Source organism: Calonectris borealis, chromosome Z (assembly GCF_964195595.1).
Source record: "Calonectris borealis chromosome Z, bCalBor7.hap1.2, whole genome shotgun sequence".
NCBI classification, from domain to species: domain Eukaryota; kingdom Metazoa; phylum Chordata; class Aves; order Procellariiformes; family Procellariidae; genus Calonectris; species Calonectris borealis.
The window spans coordinates 64,630,306-64,654,230 of NC_134352.1; the positions used below are offsets into that span (position 1 = coordinate 64,630,306).

At 37.8% G+C, this 23,925-nt stretch overlaps 2 protein-coding genes across 6 annotated transcripts in view; both read right to left on the reverse strand.

The window, feature by feature from the left end:
* Nucleotides 1–23,925, reverse strand: part of IPO11 (importin 11) — a 99,635-nt gene that overhangs the window by 10,739 nt on the left and 64,971 nt on the right. For all 5 annotated transcript variants that reach the window (XM_075136944.1, XM_075136942.1, XM_075136943.1 and 2 more), the window contains 2 exons: nucleotides 23,257–23,378; nucleotides 1,149–1,244 (listed from right to left, as the gene is read on the reverse strand). In XM_075136944.1, the coding sequence (XP_074993045.1) occupies nucleotides 1,149–1,244; nucleotides 23,257–23,378 (218 nt within the window). The remainder of the gene's footprint in view (nucleotides 1–1,148; nucleotides 1,245–23,256; nucleotides 23,379–23,925) is intronic.
* On the reverse strand, nucleotides 9,567–12,152 carry LRRC70 (leucine rich repeat containing 70). Its single transcript, XM_075136947.1, has one exon. It carries the CDS (start codon nucleotides 12,150–12,152, stop codon nucleotides 10,227–10,229), a length of 1,926 nt encoding a protein of 641 aa, XP_074993048.1. The 3' UTR covers nucleotides 9,567–10,226.

A 23,925-nucleotide genomic window follows, 5' to 3' on the forward strand; every position in this document is an offset into this window, starting at 1 on the left:
TTTGGAGTTACATCTTCTATACTGAGAGTTGGCGGGGGGGGGGAGGGGCGGGAAGTACTTTTGCTAGCAATTCTTGGGCACAAATCAGGCTCAGCGTGAGTATGGACCATTCTCAGCACACATTTGTGTGCATACCACCTGTATTAAGTGGAGGAAAACTTAATAGATTGCAGGCTGTTCTGTGCCAGCTGGCTTCAGTGCCAGCAAACATCCCCTTAAGCAATTAATTAATTCAGATACAGTCTGTTCCACCACCAGGTAATTATCTGAAAGTTAGAAAATGTTTGATTCTTCGCATCCGGTAAATACTGTTATTAGGATACATTAGGGACATCTTGCAGAGCACCTGTTTTTAATGTCTTACAACTCTCCATCATTCTAAAACTATGTAAACATCACAGAGAAAAAACAACATTAAGATCTCTGTCCTAAAAAATCATTATTATTCAGTGTTTGTTTACTTTTCCAGCTTTGATGGAATACCACCAGTGACCTGGGAGTCAGCAGGAGATGAATGAGTGTGGTGCTGCGTGGCAGTGCACTCCGAGCACCCCGACGCCACCTTCCTGCCACAAACGAACTCTCACTCCCAGCTCTGAAAACTGTCTTTTGAGGTATGCCCTGTAGCAGCAGGTGTGTTAAGTGGAACAACTGAAAGGGGAGAATTGTCCTTGTGGGATAGGTTTTCAAGTTCTCCAGGCTGTGAAGTATTGTACACTAGGTCCACGCAATGAGGCTGAGGCATTTAGGAAAAGATCTTGGTTAAACTCCAGCTGAGCGTGAACTCAAAGAAACTCTGAGCTACCACCCTATCAACATACAAGCTTGTTGGATTGTAATGTTAGATATAATAGTCAAGTGAGCAAAAAGAAGATCTAAGCATATGAACATTTTAAGACATCATTTAGTAGATAACTTAATGAACAATATAAAACTATATTGGCTGTCATTTTAAGCCCTCCCTCTCTCCATTACAATTATTTTTTCTTAAGACCAAAAATTTCCTTACTAAAACATTCGCTCTTGCGAAAACAGAACTCTTATGAGCATGTCTTTAAGTGCCTACAGACTTTTCCAATCAAAACACTACATATAAAACAGTACTACTACTGTTAAACCCACAAAAATTAATTAGATTTTCCACTTACTCTTTGTATGTTCCTGTTTCAGGATCTTCAGTCATAACATCATGCAACCCTTCCACTGAAATGTTGATGATACCACAAAATTTATCTTGGATAACACTGGAAAAGAACAAAATTTATCTTGGATAACATTGGAAAAGAACAGGAAAGTGACTTAGCTAAAGGAACTAAACAGGAAATTTGCTCAGTAACTGTAGAGCACATTTACTAAGCAGTATTTTCATTGCTTACTGCTTAGCTGGACATGCTATCAAGCAGCTAATTAAATTTTTTTTTTTTAATTACACAAAGGCTTCAAAAATATGCAAGAAACATTATTGTTAAATAGAATAAAACCTCATGTGGTACTGTTGAAAACCTAGAAATAATTGCAAATGGAATAGAAGAAAAAATACATTAGCACATGACTCAAGAACTGAGTGGGGAGGGCGTGCTCCTGCTAGCAGGGGGGTCTGAGTATTGGCCTCTATTCCTAACACATTTACACATTTTTTCAGAATCACACGGAATCATTAAGGTTGGAAAAGACCTCTAAGATCATCGAGTCCAACCATCAGCCCAACACCATCACTATTCTCCCATCACTATTCAACACAAAATCTACACACAAACCCTTGAGAAAGGGCAGCTTGTAAAGATGGTACAGTCCCCTATTCTTTTCTCTCTCCAGCTTTATGAGTATTTTCTTCACTTTCCTAGGCAACTGAATGACTCCCCACAGAGGGTGAAAAATATCTGCACCCAGTTCTGCAGAGAGAAAGGTGGGGTAGGATTTCTCTGCTTAAACACAGGCACCTCCTGCCTTTGAAACACTAGGCTACTTGAGACAACTGCAAAGGGCTGGTAAGTATCACTTAAAAGAGATAAGCACCTTTCCCCAGCATGAGCTGAAGGCCAGACTGGATATCCTCCAACACCCAAAATGACACTAAACACTTACGTTTAGACCCTTGCCCCTGCCTTGAGAACTTATGTGCCTGTAGGGTAAGGACATAGAAACACGATCTCCCATGATGGATAAAGTAGGTGCCACCAGCTCCTCATTAATGGAAAGCAGATGTGACTGCTGTTTCTGCTGAATTTCCTACTATTGTGGGTCTAATGCCAGAGATGCGCTATTGTGGGACTCCAGTGCATAGACTCCTACTCTGAACTACAAAAGGGTGAAGACATATTGCAAGTGAAGAGATGTTCATCTAGGGAAGACTGCAAAAGTTCCAGCTACGAGCAGCAAAGAAACAGAAATGGCCTAACTGGTGATGGTAAACTACAACTCTCTTCCTGGGACTGCCATTGACTGAGGCATTTTATTACTCCCTGTTTGGAATTTCAGGCTTAATATTCCCCAAAAGATGCTGCTGCTGTCTTGTAGGTAGAAGCAGACATGTTCCATATTTGTTTAAAGGTACTGAATACTAACTTCATGTATTGTAGTTTGAGTCTTTATGTTTTAACAAATCTATTTCTTAATATGCTTTATTTGGGATGATAATTTCCTTATTTGGGATGATAATTTCCTTATTAATTTCCTTATTTGGGATGAAAACTGAAAAACTGGGTAAACTTGTACTAGCTCCTTGTACACTGCATTTGAAAAACTTCTTGTCAGGCATACAGCAAAATTTTACGTATATGAGAAACAGACTTTATATAGCAATAGATGCTTCGGAAAAAAATGTGTATCAAGTTAGAATACTAAGCATATAAAATATTTATTTTAAATTTGTTTTGATAAGATCATGATTCAACTTATGATCATTTTGTTTCCAAAGGATTATTTTTGTTCCCTTTTTTATTCAGCTACTGTCGAATGCCAGTATCTGAACTGTATTTTGTATAATGAAACTTGAAACTCTACTAATTTCCAGAAAGAAAGCTGACACAATTTTCCTTCAGTCTGGTTTATTCTTACTACCAACTATATGTTTTAAAAGAGACTTTCTCTCTTGCCAAAAAGCTTCCCCATCTCATTCAGAACAGCAAAGTATTACATGTTGCGAGACTGAATCTCTGTGGGGTTCTGCAGACAGCAAGCAAACACCCTACTGACCACGGCACCGCTGAGAAAGTGCGCGCTGCCTTCTTAGCAGCCTGCAGAATGAGCCCTCGGAGACAAAGCAGGTTTCTTCACTCAGAGTCAGAGGTTCCTACCTAGCACACCTCCCATTAAAGCTCTTTTTCCTCATACTTTTTTTGAAACAGATCTCTAGGAAAATGCCATTAATGTGGTTAATATTTTCCAACATGAGAATGGAAACAGCTGTCCTCAGATTCATGTAAATAGAGGACAAGGAGCATTCAACCAAGAACAAATGTGAACACTGCGCACCCTGGAGAAGTAAACGATGCCCTGTACCTATGCACTATTTAATTAATAATACAGGTTGCTATCCATTACCTGTAGTCATATTTCCTCCTTCTAAGCTGCATGAAGAATCCCTAACTGACACAGAAAATTTTATATTGGGAGGAAAGAGAAAAGTGTTTGACCCAGTGAAGGCATAACTTTTTCATCATGATCAATCTATTCAGAGAGGTTACTTTAATTAGCCAACATGTAAATAAATACTGTAGACATAGTGCTCATTAACGTTACAGGTTTTTTCCAAGCTTGCAGATTGATAGCAGGAGCACACACAGAGGCCCATTTCAGTAACTTGTGTTTCCAAGGATCTGTGATATTTCCAGAAGAAACTGAGGATAGTGGTTAAATACCCCAAAATGCTGTTCTTAATAGTTAGCTCCAAAGCACATAAAGAAATCATTAATTTCTTTATTTGGAGAGGACATTTTTACTTTATGGCATAAATGAGGAATGATATTTTACTTCTTTCTTCAGTGAAAGATAGAAAATTCATGGTAGTTTTTCTTTTTTTGAGGAAAGCAAAGCTGAAGAATGTAGAAGACCTTTCAAAATGAGGTAACTGTTGCCTGCAGCTTTCAGTAAAGATAATAGTTTATCTTTTCTCCCCCTTTTTTTTCCCTTTAAATGAGACATGAAGTTTCTTTCTACCAAAGACTCACTGAAATGTTTACCAAGTATGGAATCATTAAACAATGCAACTATTTTTAGAATACAAGACACATGCTGGTGAAAAATAAAGACAGCATAGGCTCATTATGCTTTGAAAAAAGAAACCTCAATTAAAGTTCAATGGCAGTATAAAATGCCTCAGGCCTTATTTTCACAGAAGAGAAAGAGAGCCATGCAAATCAATGTAATACCTTTTTAAAGACACTAAAATTAGCCAGCTTGTTTCAAGAAATGTATTAGAAAGTCATATGAGTAGATTCAGAAAACACAGGCACGCTGTATTTAGATGAACTTCCAAAATGGAACAGTTAACACTGTCCATACTAAAATCTTAACTCGGGAGGAAGGCGCCATTTAAGGCACCATTGCATATAATCCAGATCAGCAATGGAGCAAAAAACAGCATGAAGTTATAACTGGTTTTATAACTACCCAGTTTCCCTAAGTTATCAGGACAAAACGTCATTTGGTATGCAGCAAAAATTATCAAAACACAGGTCCAGAATTACAGGATTATAACTTCTATAAACTTGTTAGGATCTAAACCACTCCAGAACCCAGTTTCAAAGATACAATTAACACATACGATTTTTTATTACAAAAAGGATCTTTTATGCTGCCTGAAAGTAAATTTCACCTCGTCTATAATGAAAACAAAAATGTAGCAAACATTGAGGGCAGCTTGTACATGAATAGTCTCAAACCTTTTATTTCAAAGTTTGCATAATTTGTCAGATAAAAGAATAAAAGCTTTGCAAAGGAAAAAAACAGACCACATCTGAAAAAAGTAATATTCATTTTTTCCTCATTCTGTCTATCGTTTCTAATACACTCAGCTATCTATTCAACATTTTTATTATCCTGAGGCTTTATGCAGAAATTCAGAATCTGGATTTCAATTAGGTAGATAGTTACTGTAAGTAAAGCTTTATCATCCGCCTAATAAAATATATACCATGATAAATTTTAGGGGTACTTAAATAAAATGGTCCCCATGTTTGCTATGCATTTTCCTCAGCCTATCAGAAAGGGAACAAAAATTCTGCATGGGAAAACATACTTTTTTAGAGATTAAAAGGAAGAGAAAATCTTTTCTGCTTTTCTACATTCACCAGGATGACACAGTAATCATCAAAAAAGGGAAAAGCTTAATATCATATCTTTACTAGTGTACAGTATATTTGAGAAAGATTAATTAATTCTTTATTCTTTTCTCATTAGCCAAGGAAAGAGGTGGAGTGGGACAAATGGAGATTACTTAGCACATACTGCGAGCAATGTAAATGATTAATCCATTCACATCCCTTAGGACCTGCACAGTGCTAAGGAGCTCCTAAAACAGTAAGGTAGCAGCTAAGACAACATTTCCAGGAGAGTCCTATGGCTGACCATAAACTTGATGACCATAAAGCGCCATTTTATTTCATGAGGGCAGACTCAATGAAATTTTCTAATGTATTCTATAATGATTTTAACAGTTGGACATATGAACCGCACATGTACATGAAAGGATCTGTTTCCTAGTGTGAATATTTAAATACAAAAGCTACTAACTGCAAAAGAAAGGCATTTCCCCCACAACTGCATAATGAATCTCTCAATTCCTTGTTAGCCTAATCCAAATTGTTGGTGAGCTGGATATTAGGGGATGACTCCACTCCAAAGGATGTCTTCCAACTGCCCCAACTCTTTGCTTCCACAAACAGCTCTGACAGCATCACTTTCCTTTCATGCTCCATCACTACAGATGGTGAGACTCATACCTGGCAAACAACTCCTACAGCAGCTTGTGAAGAAAGGACACACCTTCAGAGGGAACCTCTGCTGCTCTTCTGCAGCGAGCAGCTGTGGAAATCAGAGCCTAAAACAACAGAGCTGCCCCCAATCAGGTTTGTTCAGTCTCAACCTTTGGCCACTCCCCAAACTCCTCTCTAACAAAGGCATAGCAGCATTCCTAGCAATGAAAACTTAGTTAACTACCTTCCACTGAATTTTAAGTCCATTATTTCTGAAGACATCCATATAAAATTTAAAGTTTAGAAATATAGCACATAAAACTGCAGAACTTACTACTGTGCAATCACTGATTGTGCAGCTGTTATTAAATGAAAAAAAAATTAACACTTATCACGAGGAATTATGTAGGAGAGGCAGAAAATAACAAAAATCATAGAATCATTACGGTGGAAAAGACCTCTAAGATCATCGAGTCCAACCATCAACCCAACACCACCATACCCACTAAACCATGTCCCTAAGCGCCTCATCTGCACGTCTTTTAAATACTTCCAGGGATGGTGACTCAACCACTTCCCTGGGCAGCCTGTTCCAAGGCCTGACCACTCTTTCAGTAAAGAAATTTCTCCTCATGTCCAGCCTAAACCTCCCTTGGCGCAACTTGAGGCCATTTCCTCTTGTCCTATCGCCAGTTACTTGGGAGAAGAGACCAACACCCACCTCACTACAACCTCCTTCCAGGTAGTTGTAGAGCGCGATGAGGTCTCCCCTCAGCCTCCTCTTCTCCAGACTAAACAGTCCCAGTTCCCTCAGCCGCTCCTCATAAGACTTGTGCTCCAGGCCCTTCACCAGCTTCGTTGCCCTCCTCTGGACACGCTCCAGCACCTCAATGTCCTTCTTGTCGTGAGGGGCCCAAAACTGAACACCGGATTCGAGGTGCGGCCTCACCAGTGCCGAGTACAGGGGCACGATCACCTCCCTGCTCCTGCTGGCCACACTATTTCTGATACAGGCCAGGATGCCGTTGGCCTTCTTGACCACCTGGGCACACTGCCGGCTCATGTTCAGCCGGCTGTCAACCAGCACCCCCAGGTCCTTTTCCTCTGGGCAGCTTTCCAGCCACTCTTCCCCAAGCCTGCAGCATTGCCTGGGGTTCTTGTGGCCCAAGTGCAGGACCCGGCACTTGGCCTTGTTGAACCTCATACAGTTGGCCTCGGCCCATCGATCCAGCCTGTCCAGGTCCCTCTGCAGAGCCTTCCTACCCTTGAGCAGATCAACACTCCCGCCCAACTTGGTGTCGTCTGCAAACTTACTGAGGGAGCACTCGATCCCCTCGTCCAGATCGTTGATAAAGATATTGAACAGGACCGGCCCCAGTACTGAGCCCTGGGGAACACCGCTCGTGACCGGCCGCCAACTGGATTTAACTCCGTTCACCACAACTCTCTGGGCTCGGCCGTCCAGCCAGTTTTTTATGCAGCGAAGAGTGCACCTGTCTAGGCCGTGAGCCGCCAGCTTCTCTAGGAGAATGCTGTGGGAGACAGTGTCAAAGGCTTTACTGAAGTCCAGGTAGGCCACATCCACAGCCTTTACCCCATCCACGAGGCGGGTCACCTGGTCATAGAAGGAGATCAGGTTGGTCAAGCAGGATCTGCCTTCCATGAACCCGTGCTGGCTGGGCCTGATCCCCTGGTTGTCCTGGACATGGCTTGTGAGCGCCCTCAAAGCGAACCACTCCATGATCTTCCCCGGCACCGAGGTCAGGCTGACCGGCCTGTAGTTCCCCGGATCCTCCTTCCGGCCCTCCTTATAGATGGGCGTCACATTGGCGAGCCTCCAGTCGTCCGGGACCTCCCCAGTTAACCAGGACTGCTGGTAAATGATGGAGAGCAGCTCGGCAAGCTCCTCCCCCAGCTCCCTCAGTACCCTCAGGTGGATCCCATCTGGCCCCATAGACTTGTGATTGTCCAGGTGGCGTAGCAGATCATTAACTTCTTCCTCTTGGATTATGGGGGGTTTATCCTGCTCGCTGTCCCTGTCTTCCAGCTCAGGGGGCTGAGTACCCTGAGGATAACTGCTCTGACTATTAAAGACTGAGGCAAAGAAGGCATTAAACACCTCAGCCTCCTCCTCGTCCTCGGTGGCAATGTTCCCCTCCCGCATCCAATAAAGGACGGAGGGTCTCCTTGGCTCTCTTTTTGTCATTAATATACTTGTAAAAACATTTCTTGTTGTCTCTTACGACAGTGGCCAGATTGACTTCCAGCTGGGCTTTTGCCTTTCTAATTTCCTCTCTGCATGACCTAACGAGATTCCTGTACTCTTCTTGTTAAATGGGTTAAAGAGGAAGAGATCATAATGGATTAGCCCCCTAAAAAAAAATTAAGTATGAGAGTCAATGTTTTCCCTCCTTAAAAACATTTACCCATTACATTTAATTTCTGATCTACAAGTAGAAAATTATGAAAAAAAAATAGTTTGTACTCAAGCAACCGAAAGTAGTTTCAGCTTTTGCCCTAGTATCTGAATTAAGTGTTCCAAAAAAAAAAAGTATTTGATCTATTATATAGTAAATCGCAGTAAAATATTGTATTATGATATAGTAAATTGCTATTTCATTACATAGAGACACATAACAAGCAACAACAGAGGCACACTTGCACATTCACACATTGCAGTCAAGGTCTGTATATGTACTGGTAGCAGGTAACATGTGTCATTCCTGGAAATGAACTGGAGATGGACAAACAGGGCAATAGGGAGCAGCACAACACGGCCATGCACATGAGACACCAGCAGAAAGGAAGCAGGCTAGAAGAAGAACCTTGAGGGCAATTCTGGTTCATCTGGAGAACGCCCTGGACTCCAGGCTGGATCCTGGAACAGCAAGATACTTCTACACAACTTAAATAGACCCCATGGAGGACAGACTATCAAAACATGGTTCTCCATTTTTCCTTGAGCAAAACAATCTAACTGTAAATTGTGTTGCTTACAAACCAAGTGGTTGAAGTCTCTAGGGCACAGGCCTGTAGAAGACAAATAGTATCTACAGAAGTGAGTCCCATTCAGCTAGCTGAAAATTTTACAAAATTGAACTATTTGGAACATATTTTTATGACTTTTTCCTGAATAAAGTTTGAATTACTGGAGTTACAACAAGAAAAAAAAAATCACAGAAATTCAGGTTGAAAATAGAGCTACAACACACTAGACAAAATCTGAGAATAATGTAAACAGAACATCAATATTCGAAATAGAAATAAAAAGTTAAAACAAATGCAAACTATATAGTAAAAAAAAATCCATCCTTTGCAGATGAAGCCTAAAATTAGGTCTTCACTAAGAAAATGTATTTTGACTTGACACTTCCAAATATACACCGCAAATATGTAAATATCTTCAGCAATTAATCTAGAATTACGTATTTAAAGTGTGGCATATTTCTTCAGTTTATACCTCTTACCTAGCCAAAAACTCCCTCGGACTATTACTATATAGGTGACAAAATATCTTTTACTGATAATAATTAAGCAGCTCTATTACCTTAGACATAATAAACTTGGTCAATTTTTCAATCCAACAGAAATTTAGTTTCAGGCATTATCATAAAATGATACAGATACACACTAACAAAAAATTGACTTTAATATATTCATTATACAGACTGAATACACAATTTTGTATATTAAAATATGTCATAGGTATGAATAAAATTTCTAACGTTTTAAATTTTTCTTTTCCTCAAGAGTTTGAACATGCTAGATGTAAATAGGCTCACTTTTTTCCCCACTCTGGTGATTAATACAGGCAGAATAGCAACTGCATTACAATAAATAAATGAAGCATTGCTTTTTTCCTCATTCTCCCAGATTTCTCGGCTTCATGATCCTGCTAAAAACTGATGTTTTGCGTGTTTCAAGCTTTAAGTTAGCTACGGAATTTCGATAGAAACTTATACCACTAAGTACTGCAAAATAAATATAAATAAATGTGTACTTTATACTGCATGTATACTTGAGTTATAGGTGAAAGATTCCTACAACAGGGACAGAAGAGAATATACCTATCCATGTCAGATTTAAATGACATCTAATTTAAAAAAAAAAAAAAAAAATCAATAAACTTCAAAACATTCAGGAAGCAAATGACGATGCAGAACCCAAATTATATCATTTTCCCCAATTCTATCAACAAGTTGATTTAAATCAGTGAAGATATTTTTAGAAAAGTTAGTTCTTGATTTCTTGACATTTCAGATCACAATATCGTTAACACAATATCGTTAACATCAAATCAGATGAGATAAATTACAATGATGAGTGTTCAAACAATATGACCTGTGCCTGACTTTCAGATGCTGTTCGCTTGAGCAGCCTAATTTGGTCCAGTTCTGAATGCCCCATTGAATTCCGAGTTAGAGACTGAACTGGGTCACTTATGTTGTATCTGCCAGGCTGATAAAACCCATAATATTCTATTCTCTTTTCTCCTGAGTTTTCCAGCACCTTTAGTTTCTGCCTAAACTGAATAATTTTACAGGTTAAGAACAGGATCACAGCACAAGCCAGAATGAAGAAGGCTAGTAAAATGTCAAAAGCCTGATTCAGGTTTTCAACCTGTTGTGTACAAAGTAGGGATGTTTTCAATGATACAGGAGCAGCATCTGTTGGAAAGAAACCTTCTTTTTCTACCGTTCTGTTAACAGGTATAATCTGTGCTGGTATTTGCACTGGTAATGTTGATAATACCGTAGTCGCCCCTGATGGAATTTCAGCAGCATCTTCTTCATAGGGCAACGGGTTAGCAGATGTAGCTGTAGTTCCTTCCCGGAAAGCAACATATTTAGTTTCTGAATTGACAAACTGTTCAAACGTGTTGTGCCTGTTTCCCTCATGCCACGCCATCAGCAAAGTGGTAGCGCTGTGATGGACACCTACAGATCCTAGACTCCAAGCTGTTTCTGGGCTGGCAGTAGGGCTACTGCAGTTGGTAAACTGAGTCCACTTAATGTAATGCAAAGGTCTGCCACGCATCCTCAGGGGATTCTGACAATGAATTTTTACAGAAATAGGAGACGATGCTAGCCAATTAAGTAACCCAAGCATTTTGCAGCTGCAGTTCCACGGATTATAATTTACTTGTAGATGAGTTAAAGACACTAAGGGCTTGAGTACTTCAGGTTGTAACTCTGTAATATTATTAAATGCTAAACTGAGTATTTTAAGTGACTGTCCCATTTTTTCAAAGGTACCACCGCCAATACTTGTTATTTTATTTCTGTCTAGCTGCAGATACATTAAATTGTTCAATAAAGTAAAAGTGCTGGAATTTATATTTTCTAAATCATTATAACTTAAGATTAACTGGCTAAGGTTGTTTAATCCAAAAAATCCATTTACAGCAATACATTTTAGCTTTACGTTTTTTAAAGACAGATACCTAAGATTGTTAAGCCCTTTAAATGCGAAAGGATGTATTGATCCAATGGGATTGTGAGACAAAGAAAGCCTTTTGAGATTTTTGAGCCTTCCAATAGCATTCGATGGCACAAGTGTTAAGTTGTTACTTTCAAGGAACAAATATGCAAGGTTTTCAAGATGATGAAATGCTGAATCTGATATCCGTGAAATCTTATTATTGGCTAGGTTAAGTGTTTGGAGACTTATCATTCCCAAGAAAGTCCCACTTCCAAGGACACTGAGACGATTTCTTTGAAGTGTTAAATATCTAACAGAAAGGAGATCACTAAATAATCCTCTGGGAACAAAAGCTATTTGATTATTCTGAAGGTATAAACAATGAAGATTGGAAAGACCTTCAAAGATTCCTGGATCCAGGCGTTTAATATTATTGTTATTTAGATGCAAGTAGCACAGTTTGGGGAATTCCACAAAAGCTTTCGGGTGTACGTATGAAATACTGGAGTTATCCATGTAGAGTGCAGCAAGCTTGTGAAGGCCTCTTAGTTCATTTGGAGTGACACGCGATATATTATTCCCACTGAGGTACACAAGAATTGTTGTTTTTGGAAAATTCCGCGGGATGCTTGAAAGCCCTAAATTACGACAGCTAACTTGTCTCCCTGTGCAGAGCTGGCAAGCAGCTGGACAGCCAAGAGCCTCCTTCTGAAGCAGCAACAAAAGAAAACAATTAAGGATATACAGGAATGCTCCCAGGCAGGGTGGAGAACTTTGCAGACCACACATATCCCTGTCTTTGGCCTTCTCACTCATCTCTGACTTTGCTAGTAGAGATAAAAAGAAGTTTATAAATATTATTAATTTGAAAGTTTAAAGATTCTACGTGCACAGTCTTTAAAATACAAGCATTGCCTTCAAGATGGTTATTTTCTATATTCTCCTTTGATGCCAAATAAGCAGTTTAAAAATAAAACTTACTAAGTATAAATTTGAACTACACTGAAAAAATTTTCCAAGTAAATGAACAATGAAACAAATGTACTGCCAACCTATCCAGAAAATATTTAATTGGTTGCAGCATAAAAGCCACTAAGCTGCCAAAATAATGGCTTCTAGTAAATTAAAAATACTGCTTATTAACTATTTTTTATAGTTAAGAATTACTAGGAAATGTTTCAATAGCATTCAAGAAGAAATGCCAGCGGGAAACAAGATTCCTTTTACTGGCGGCTCATTTATAATTTGAATTTTACCTTTATAAAGCTGAGTTACATTCAAAATAAATAAAAACAATTGCTTACCCCAAATCTGAAGTTCATTATTTCTGTTATTTTGCCAGTTTGCAGTTCATTGGACTAAGTCACAAGCTGATTGACTGTACTCATCTGTGAAACCTTTGCAAAGGCAGTATTGCCGTATACTAAAGCGCTCACATTTTGCCCCAGGATTTGCAACTGTTCGCTCAGGAAACTAAGAAAGAAGTGGTTAAAGTCAGGTTGCCATGGATACAGGAAACCCTGGGACAGGAAGCCATTTTATCTGTGCTTCAGAAGTATTGTTGGAAAGGAAATCTCAATGATTTGTTTCTAGAAAACCAAGAACTATCTTAGTTTGTAACTGCTGCTGTTTTGGTTTTTGTTTTGTTGTTTTTTTTTTTAAACTACTGTTTTTAACTAGGAGAGCTCAAAAGAGTTTTATCTAAGTTACGTATAACTTTTAGAATAAAGCATACCTATTTGTAAAAGCACAATTGCATTATCTGTAGATCCTTTATCTTTCAGTCAGAATCCAAAATGTTTTATTAAATCAATAGCAACACTTACACTGTTCTCTCGCTGTCTGTAGAGCCAAACTGCTGCCGCCACACACACACACACACTCCAGCAGCCCAGCAGAGAGGGAGAAGACGAGGTCTGTAGGGCAGCGTCCCAGTGCATCCTGCTCTCCGGCAAGGCACACCCGGTCAGCAATCCCAGGGAAGCCCAGGACATCTTAGAGATGAGAACCACATCATGTGGTACTAAACTGCTGTGTATTTGTTGTATTTCAGACTTGATCCAGGCACTTTGTTAAGTCTCACTTAGGGCCACATTTTTATAGCCAATTTATCCACAGAGGAGTATGTATATTCTGACAGCCACACCTTTGGTCCACAGCTTTTGTTTCCTGCAGTGTCCCTTGTGCAGATAAACACTTAGTGCAAACGTGTGCTATAAATATCCCCCTCGCTTAAGTACCGGAGATTACATCCTCAGTTTACCCATCCCAGGGATTAAATACCTGCAAAGTCCAGTCACATCATCAAAGGGGCAAAGGGGAAACAACAAAATGAGACGGTAAATTAGAGATTAAGCCTCCAAATAGCAATGTAGCTATAAAATCACGACTTATACTGTAATGAGACCTTCCGTCTCAGCAAAACGAAGATGACAAAGCCCATTAGGAGCCATAGACAAGGAAGAGACTCAACAGCAGAAGAATCAAGTCACTTCAGCCACAATGATCTCACTCAGGAAGAACGAGTTCACCTAACGGGAGAAATATCACCCAAATATCTTTGTCTATAATAATCTAAGCTGAAATGCATGAAGCATATGAGCAAAGGAAGCAGAATAGACAAGGACATGCTTTTGGAGAGGCTTTCTTTCAAATTCTGCCAAAAGAAACTTACATTTCTGAAGTTTTCAAAAAAAAATGTTTTTGACCATATGTAATTGGCTTTTTATGTTTGAAATCTGTAAAACATTCAATATCAAGAGAAATACTCCTTCAATTTTTCAACTTTCTGAGCTGGCCAAAATTATCTAGAGTGGGGATGGAGGAGAATGTTTTAAAACAAAAAAAAGACAAAAATTAATGACTTTCAATTCTATCAGAGTCAATACCTCTTACAATATCCAGTTTAAAGTAAGAAATCAGTAGGACATACCTCTTACAATATCTAGTCTAAAGTAAGAAATGAGCAGGACCAGTAAAACTGGTCCATGGGCCACTTTAGACAAAGCCTGTATCAGTTACAACCCAGAATCTGAACTGCATTTGGTTGTTTTTTTTTTTTTTTTTCTCTGAGACCATTAAATCAATATGAAAACTAATTGTTCTTCAGATTTAACTATTTATTTCCACATTTAAATTTTTTACGGTATTTAACATAATCGTTGATATAAAGGAAAGTAAAATAAAATGGCACATCATTTCCTTAAAGGGGAAACACTGCATAGTTTTGAACAGTTCCCAGGATGATTAGGGAAGTATCCCAGATATGGGGAGGGAACAGTAAGAGTAATTGAAAAAGATTATCCAGGTCACATAGAGTCAGGTGAGGGGAAAAAGAGAGATTGACCAAAAATGAAAAAATACTTCAAACAGGAAATTATGTCTTACCTAAGCTTCACTACCCAGAGCCTATTTATGGTGATATTTACTTGTCCTTAAAAATAATTAAAAATTATTTCTTCCAAGATGTGCTGTGTGAAACAACCCCATAGGGCTAAAAGAAGCAAGTCCCAATCTAAAAAGAAGTTTTAAAAGACAAATGTTAATAGATCTCCCCTTTTGCAAAATGCCAGAATTAACATATTTAGAAAGACTGAAGGAATTGCTGAAGCTCTATGGGATATGACATAGCATGAAATTTTAGAGAAACCAATAGAGTAGTGGCCAGGTAAATGAAAGCTGGTACCCAGTAAGTGGCTGAATGTCTCTGTAATCTTGTACTAAAGGTACCTTATCAATATTCATAAAAATTTTGCTCAAACCCTAGCTGCCACTGTGGTTCTGTGCACATAGCTGACCTTTCTGATTCTCAGATCCCACATACAAAATGAGGAAGAAAAACCTTAATCCAGGTCATCGCTCCTTTCAACTTGCACTAGGAAATCTGGAGAAAGTCCTGTCTTGCACTTTGTAAATATGGCACCTGGAGGCCTGCAGATCTAATCGGACTGTAATTTCCAGGTATTGCTTCATTAATAGTACACACTGTTAAGGTATCTGAAAGCAGTATCTGTTAAGAACGAGAGGCAAAATAACAGCCACATAACTGGTACCATTTTGGGGAAAACCATAAAAAAGACTGGGATACACATATAACTTGGATCAGCATTTCTCAAACTGGTTTGTACTTAAACAATAAAATTCATTACTAGTTGAAAACTGTAAGGAAGACACTTAAGTAGGAATACCCCAAACGTTTACTTCAAACAAGCTTAGGCAGCTCCAATAGTGGTATATTTTGTTCACTGCAAATTTTGTTATCCAGTGATAGAAATACTAGGTTTATATCTGAATACAGCTTCACAGGCAACAGAGAAAATTATTTTTGAATCCTGAAGTGAATTTTATCTTAAGATGGTAACATTGATAAAGTTACTAATGTCATTGCTTTTTAACATATTAAAATCTAGTTCAACAATGACTCCTTGTTAATACAAGCATGAAGTCTGAGCAACAGCAATTTGTCAAACTGTGCATAAAATGACAGGTCCAAGTAACTGAAAGAACATACAAGCACTGCAACCAGTGCAGCCTTTCCAAACCACCTCTGTTTTCTCACTGATTCATTGAGCCAATATAACTAGGTTATGAATATTAGCTAGCATAAGAGAGTCATCCAACTCCAATTTATGTATAGCAGAAAAACACGCAACGAGTTCAAAAACAGGTTCTAAAGTTACCCATCTTTAAAATGTATTAAAGCCCATTTTTTTAAGAGGAATTTCATTCTCATAATCACTACAAAATTATGTTAAAGCTCACAAAATAGAGGAAAACCAATTTTCAGCGCTGCACTTACTCTTTTGAGCTTATAAGAGTGAAACTATCTGTTGCTCTCCCACTGTGTATTTAGCAAATACCTCCTCTTGCAGGTCTTCCTTCCTTCTGCTTTTATTCTCCACAGGTGGGCTATGATACAACTTTCTTGTTTTGTTTGCAAATACCTACCACCTTCTGCCCATGTCATTCTCCAGACTTGATCGCAAATCAAAGTAATTCAGCTACTAACCTACTGCTTGGGTAACATACACAACATTTAATCTCATTTCACCCACCTACATCCAGTGACACCTGCTGTGGACACCTTATTAATGCTAACTTATCAGACCTCAAAACCCTTTTTTGTTTTTCTTATTGTTATCCAGATTATCTCAAAATTTCTGATTATCCCAAATATTGCAGATTCCTCCTCATATTTCAATTCTTGCCTAAGTAAAAATCTTGATTTGCTGCTTCAGTTACTGCAAATTTCTCTGTTCCACAGAGTGCTATTCCACTCTCATAATAGCAACAGTAACAGTTACAAAGGGGAGACGCAGGCACAGAAATTGTAATACCAAATTAATAACCCAGCAAAAACATTCCTATTTAATAAACCCACAATACTAAACATTTGTATATATCAACATGCCTCACAAAATCTATTTCCAAATTATGAAGCTGTCTTTGTAACTTACTTTCCTTTTTAATATTGGCATTTATTGTTTTTGATTAAATTTTCAATTTCAAATTTGATTAAATTATCAAGCAGGTTTTGCAACATGCTGAGAAGCAGTAAGAAGTGAAAACTATACAATTATTTCTCCCATTGAGAATAAGAAAATAAGTTTCCCTGCCATAAATCTTATTTGGCTTTAAACTCCAGTAAAATAATATGACAGAAAGCTCTCATGAAACTAAGAACTCACTTTGAGAAACTGTTAGAGTAAATGTCTCACCTAGCAGTAAATAATTGTTGCACCAATGAACTGCATTTGTGATGCAAACTGACGAAAAAATAAAGTCTCCTATGGAGTGAGTAGTAAGTCTGTGAACAAAACAATAATATAAAGAAGGCCGGCTATCAATGAAATCTGCAGATGTGATATGCTGAGAATAACGTATTTATAGCTTTAGCCTTTACTATTCACTGCATTAACAGTGAGTAAACTCTGTTCAAACTATAAAAGCAATAAGAAATGAACTCAATATGAATGCAGTTCAAACCAAAAGGTTTAAAGAACTCAAAGCAATTTCCCAAATTTCATCCAGAACAACTAATTCACCTTCTAGAAATTGGTTCAAAACTAAATCCAATTGTACAGCTTTCAGCAGCACAGTGCCTGCTAGTTTAGGAAGCAGGATAGGCATGCACTTGGCATTAGCAACTGATAGCTTCTAAAAACTTTACAAAAAGAGAAAACAACCAACCAGTGCATTTCCTGAAAACTACTACAGAGAGTACCCACACGCAAAATACAAAAGCTATTTCTTTCCTAAAAGCACAAACATTCTTTACACTAGGCATCTCCTTAATATCAAAACCTGATGTTTTGTTTCAAACCCTCACTTTCTCATTAAGTTGTGTGAATATGAAATGTTAATTTTTAAAACAACACTTATTTGCAGAAGTTCTTTTAGTGACATGGGTTGTGTTGTTAACAACTTTTGGTATCTTATCATAACAGTCTGTCACTATTAAGAAAAATCACCAAAAATCTCAGCTACTCTCAGGCAAATTTCTCAAATTTCACAGAGTGTACAGCAGAGAGACATAAGTAGGTGTACCAAAACAGGTCAGAACAAACTCAGATGGAAAACCAGCTACAAATCTGTATTAATTTTTTTTTAAAAGTTTGTTACAATCTTGTGATTTTTACACATTTCTAATAATATGCTATACTTTAGTCATTGCTTATTCAATAACTAATTTGTAAACAGGTAAACTGCACATTACAAAGGACAAAGATAAAAAAGAAGAAAGCTATTTAGTCCATTATCATCTTTTGCTGTCTTTTATAATTAAAACATTCAATTTTAGGGTAGATTATATTTAGAAGAGTTTTAGGAAGACTTCTGAAATTCTTTATACAGGCCATAGACAAAAGCAAGGTATCAGCAGCAATCAATCCCTTATGACTGCAGTTTGTTTTCTGCAGCAGTTCAGCTGCATTTAGTGACATAACCCCTTTCCATCACTGGGTACATTTTCCATTGTAAACAAGCCTTATGGGTCTCAGGGGAAATGATAATTTGCTCCTGACTGGTCCATACTAAGAATTAGGTGTAGGAGAAAAATCAATGGAGATTGTGAACAAGGAAAGTTTAAAGCGTGCACCCTCTTGCCAATGCTATGATGTGACATACAATTAAGGAAGTCGTGGTACTATACGTAACACACTGAATGATGCAGACTCTGATACTCAGACTAAGACCAAAGCCACATTTTTCACTCATATAATTAAAACTGCACTGTTACCCGGCAGCCAAACTAAACAAATCCAAGGCCAAACATGGATGACAACTGCAAAATCCTAATTTAAAGAGCTCCTTTTAGTACTAATAGTCTATTAGATGCATGGGCGAGCACACCTTTGACTAGAGGAATTTAAAAAAAAAAAAAGAACGGGAAGATAGGGAAATGGCTTCAGAGTATCATCCCTACAAAGAAAGGAGGATGTACAAGTTAGTTATGTAACAAATTCTGACTTTATAAATGAGGACATAACTACCCTGAAGGAGAACATGACATTTTATTAGGCACTTTCTTGCCATTACCTAACGTTACATATAGACAACTTCTTGAGAGGAAAATTAAATTTCTAACAAAGTAACTTTAACAAATGACAGAGGAAAAACTTCGTTAATAACCTAATGAAGATTTATAATTGCATATTTTAAGTACTTATACTCACAGAATGCCAATTATCTAATTGGCATAACTCATACTGGCTGACATATCAGATTTGATACACAGTGAGAAAAGGCAGAAGTTCATTTACATAACAATTAGAAATGAGTAGAGCAACCTGCAGAACGTCTTAGGCTCTTAACCTTTTCCTCACAATAGATTTTCCAGACAAACACATTTGACTCAAAGGGGTAAAATTAACACTGGCATCTGGAAATACTACTCGTGTATCACAAATTAAAAAGGAAGAAGACAAGATCAATTAAAATGCTTCGTATTTCAAGCTCAGTAAAGTAGAGCCTGCTCTACTTTGGAGTGGTACCACTCTACACTGGTAGGTCCACCAAGAATGAACCTATCCTCAAGCACCAAAATTAGTGGACTACTTTGGAAAGCACTGAGTAAAAGGAAACTTGGCAACCTCCCATTCAAGAATGATAGGCATAGCATTAATAACACTTAACAGCAAAAGAGGAGTGCTTAGCTTTCAACACGGTGTCAAATGCTACCTGTGCTTACAGTTATCTTTCCAAATTCTGTTTACATTTCCTATTAGAGACTAAAATATTCCTGTCACTGTTAAGCATCTTTCGGTATTGTTTCTGTTCTACCAAGATACACAGATAATAACCAGAGGAATAAAAAAGAAATCTACTTTGCTAAATAAATCATTAAAAGCTTTCAATATCCCAAAATAAGGACATTCCAAACCAAAATAAGGACATTCCAAAATACTGTGATGCTGACATTATACAAAGTGACAAAAGCGCTGTAAGCAAGCTGATTAAGATTATTTCCAGATATATGTAGGTATGAGAAGGGGAAGAGGTACAATTTTAGCCACTTTGGTCTCAGGAAATACAAAGAATGCTGAAGATGTATATCTCAAAATGTAGCCCCTGTGATAGTGGTAGGGGCCTGCGTCCTTTCCACAATGGCATAAAGAAAAGTTAGGCTGCTGCTCCTGACCATGTTCACTAGGCACTATTCTGGGGACCAACGGCACATCTAACAAAACCCAACTGCCTGTACTGTACTAGAAGAGTACTCTTGAAGCTGTAGGTTCACAAAAAAGCCGTCAAGACTGTAGACAAACTGGAATATGACTTAAATAGACCAGGAAATTATGACATTTGTGAATGTACTCATCCAGGTTGCTCTCCCCTCTCTTGTCTCACACTCTAGCTCAGATATGATTCTCCTTCACCAAAGTCCTTTCGTGGTTTTCAAAAAACCCTCACTGTTCTAGCTATTGTGTGTCTATGCATACTTCCCTTGTGTGCTGAACATGGAGACACCATTACTCCACAAGTGTATCCTTACTGCCTGAATCTTGTTACTGGACCCTACCGTTATATACATCAGTTTAAAGCCAAAGGTTTTTAATTTATTTTATGAAGTACCAGGAGCTTTTAATAAATGAATGAAAATGCATGTGGATAGATATGAGTGGCGAACAGGCAGTAAGAGTACAAAATGTGGAAAATAATATGGATGCATATATCAATCAGACACAAAAAATGCTAACACTGAATGGCCAGACTCAGATAGCAAACGCAGATAATTACGTAGTATTTAGTTTAGGCAAAAACCCCAAGTAATACCAGGAAATTACTGCTAAGTGAAAAGGTGCTGAAACACACTAGTCAGGAAAGAAGCAGTTATTGTTCTTTTTTTTAATATGAACTTCTAAAGACTAACACAGCTGTGTGTAGGATGATAAACAGGATGCTGGATCGAAGGACTATATGCATACATGATAAAATGCAATGGTACTGTTGGTACTAAAGACATGTCATTGCATGTATCTCTGGATGATATTGCCTAGACAAGAAAGCTATAGTTTGACTAATAAACTGTCACTTTATAACCCGCCTAGTCCAACTAATTGGCCTGTGAACTACAACTGCAGCGATTCACATCTTATCTGCTCTAAAATCCTTCACTCGTGACACTGTCAGAGGCGCTATATTTGAAATAGGAAATTATTTTTGCCATACTGGTTTTAAATGAATAATGATGGAAGCTTTAGCTTCCCACAGAAAGTCCCAAGTCCACATATGTATAGTTATAAACACGACCACAAACTGGAAAAGTACCTAAAAGCGATGAAGTAGTACTACAGAGTTTAGAGGGAGAATAAAAAAGGTCACGCGTTAGTATTTTCTCCAACTTTTTATCCATAAAGCAACTCTGAAGGAAGAATGAGAATACATGTTATCTTCATTTTTCCCCCAGTACTTTTGTCTATTCCCTCCCTTTCCTCTCTAAAATAATCTGATGCCTTTGGGACAGCTCCAGCTATAGGCTAGAGGAAGCAACTGGCAAAAAGAGCAAAATCCTCAGGAAGTGCTAGACATAGTGCAGATGCCTGTTTTCCCTATAGCAGAATCTTGAAAATCTGAGCTTGCTACTGGTAGCACCCCTGACCATTGTACAGGAGCAAGCTGAGGGTAGCACCCTCAGCTTGGCCTTCCCAATCATGGCCATTCTTGGGAGACAAAATTCTGTTCTGTCTCTGCAACTGAGAAATCTTGAACTGGCTTTGGATGTCCAAAGCAATATCTAATCAGGAACCTCGTTAGCAAGGTATTCCAACAAGCTTTTCTTGAAAACGCTATTTATATGAATCAAAATATTTTGTTTAAATACTGTATTATATTTAAAACATTTTTGCTTATTCTTTGCACAAGAAGCCTGCTTTTGAAAAATTTTATTTTTAATACAAGTTTCAAATGTGAGATACAGCAAGCATATGTAATATAATCCCTATGAAATGGCAAAACCGGAGTGACTTACATTGTTTGACAGTAGAAGGAATAATCACTTGACAGAATCAATTTCACACATTCTGTCTGAAGGTGTGTTTGGCCCTGGCAGTCTATCAGTTGTATAGTAAAATTTTCATAGCTTTGACATAAATATGTCCACTAAAGAAAGGCTTTTTATTTGAGAAGCATCTTTCTTAAATGATTTGAGTATCTGAAAAATAAAGCTGTCATTTACAGAAGGTTTTATTATGTTAAGGACTGCCAGAAATAATTGGCTCTTACAGCAGGAAATTTGGAGCAGCTGAAGGTAGTTCGAAATAACACAGTTATCTAAAGCAATTTCTTTTTTCCTTCCTCTCTTTAAAAGAAACTTCACAGTTTCTTTTAACTTTCATAGACAGACACGTAGTTCAGCATCTTAAATTTTAGATAGCACCTCTTTAAGAACATTTAGAATATAATCATAAGGAATATAACATTCTTACATTTACTGAAAAAAACAAAAGCTTCTCATAAAGCAGCTGCTTGGTTCACCTTTGGCTAGATGTTTGTCCTGTTGATCCGGGACAAAAAAGGAAAGCTTCTGTGCACATTAAAAGCAACGAAGCCTCTAAGTTTTACATGTAAGAGTTTCCTGATTTTTTAGGTAGTGACTACATATTCTACAGCTTTACAGATACTAACACAGCTTTAGGACTTGTGAGCAACATCTAAATTCCCATTAGACAATACTTAAGACTTTTCAGGAAATCTGGCAGACTAAATGTAAACTCATGCAGTCTTGTCTTCCTGACTTTCAAACAGACAAGAATAATCTGAAGGTAAGTATGGACTGAACTCTCACCTAAACATGTGTTATACATGAATTTTAGCAGTGACGATTTAGAAGTCAGTGTAACACTATTCAGCATTTTCATTTAAAACTTTTGTTTTGTATTCAGCAATGATAATGGCTAGAGAAAGAACAATAGTAAAAGCTGCTTGCTATAGAAATCTACAGTGCAAAAACTGTTTCACAGTCTTTCACAGCAATTCTTCCATTTAATGTCATAAAGGGGAAAACCAGGATGAAAGTTCAGATCTACTCACCACAGGAAAGAAACCTGAACAAACATTGTTCCCTGGAAGGGACACCACAACACTAACAAGCCAACTAAAGCAACTACTTAATCACAGATGAGAGAAGCCGCTAGTTCAATATCAATATGAGAATGGACTAAAAAAATGCAGTGCTGTTTCCTTACTTTTACTAAATGACATTTTCCATGAAAAAGAAGAAACATTACTATACTGCCACGAAGCCAAATAAAAAGTTAATATAATGTAGCATGAAAAGTCTACCTTTTTAAGTTTCTCTTGGCAAAAAGAGTCAAAAAACTACTCATATTGGAATATTTATCTGCAGAACTGTGAAATACCTTAAAAACCATCTTAAGAGCCTTTGAAGCATTCTTATTTAAGGTATTGTACATCTGCTTACCTATTCAATGATGGCAGAAGTGAAAGCAATGCCAAAGCAGAAAGTTTTCTTCTTTCTGGCTGAGTGATGTTATCCATCCGATCAACCCACATTTCAATCATGTTACCAAGAGTTTGGTCCAACTGCAATGCGAAACAGAACGTTCCTTTTCATTTATAAGTACTTCAGCATATTTAGAAAATCATATATTTTAATTTTTCTACCAACTGAATACATTATTCAATCTGGGAAAGACACCATACAGTTATGTATACCTGACGGAAGTAGCAAGCGACAGGTATTTTTTAAATTTTCTATGACAGCGTTTTCAGGCCCTGAACCCCCCTCACCATTAACTATAACCTAGAAGTTAGAAATGCATTTAATTCAAGGACAGAGTACTGATTCCGAACACTGAATTACTCAAACAGTTTTCCTATAACAGTCTAATACATATAAAGCACGTGGACTTACTCTCTGTTTTACTTTCACTGGTGACAAATAAAAAAAGACTTGCCTTTACCTGTTTGAAAACTGTATTATGCCTAAGGATAAGAAAGTACTAAATTTCACTTAAAGACATAATAGAACACTTGTAGCAAAAGAACCGCAGTAACGTCATTAGTGAAACCAGAGCACACTGAACCCGTTACTCCTAGAAACTCACCGGAGAATGATTAGACCATTATC

Excerpts from the sequence above, each read along its gene's own strand:
- LRRC70 (XM_075136947.1), bottom strand. The coding sequence starts at position 12,152 with ATGAGTGAGAAGGCCAAAGACAGGGATATGTGTGGTCTGCAAAGTTCT.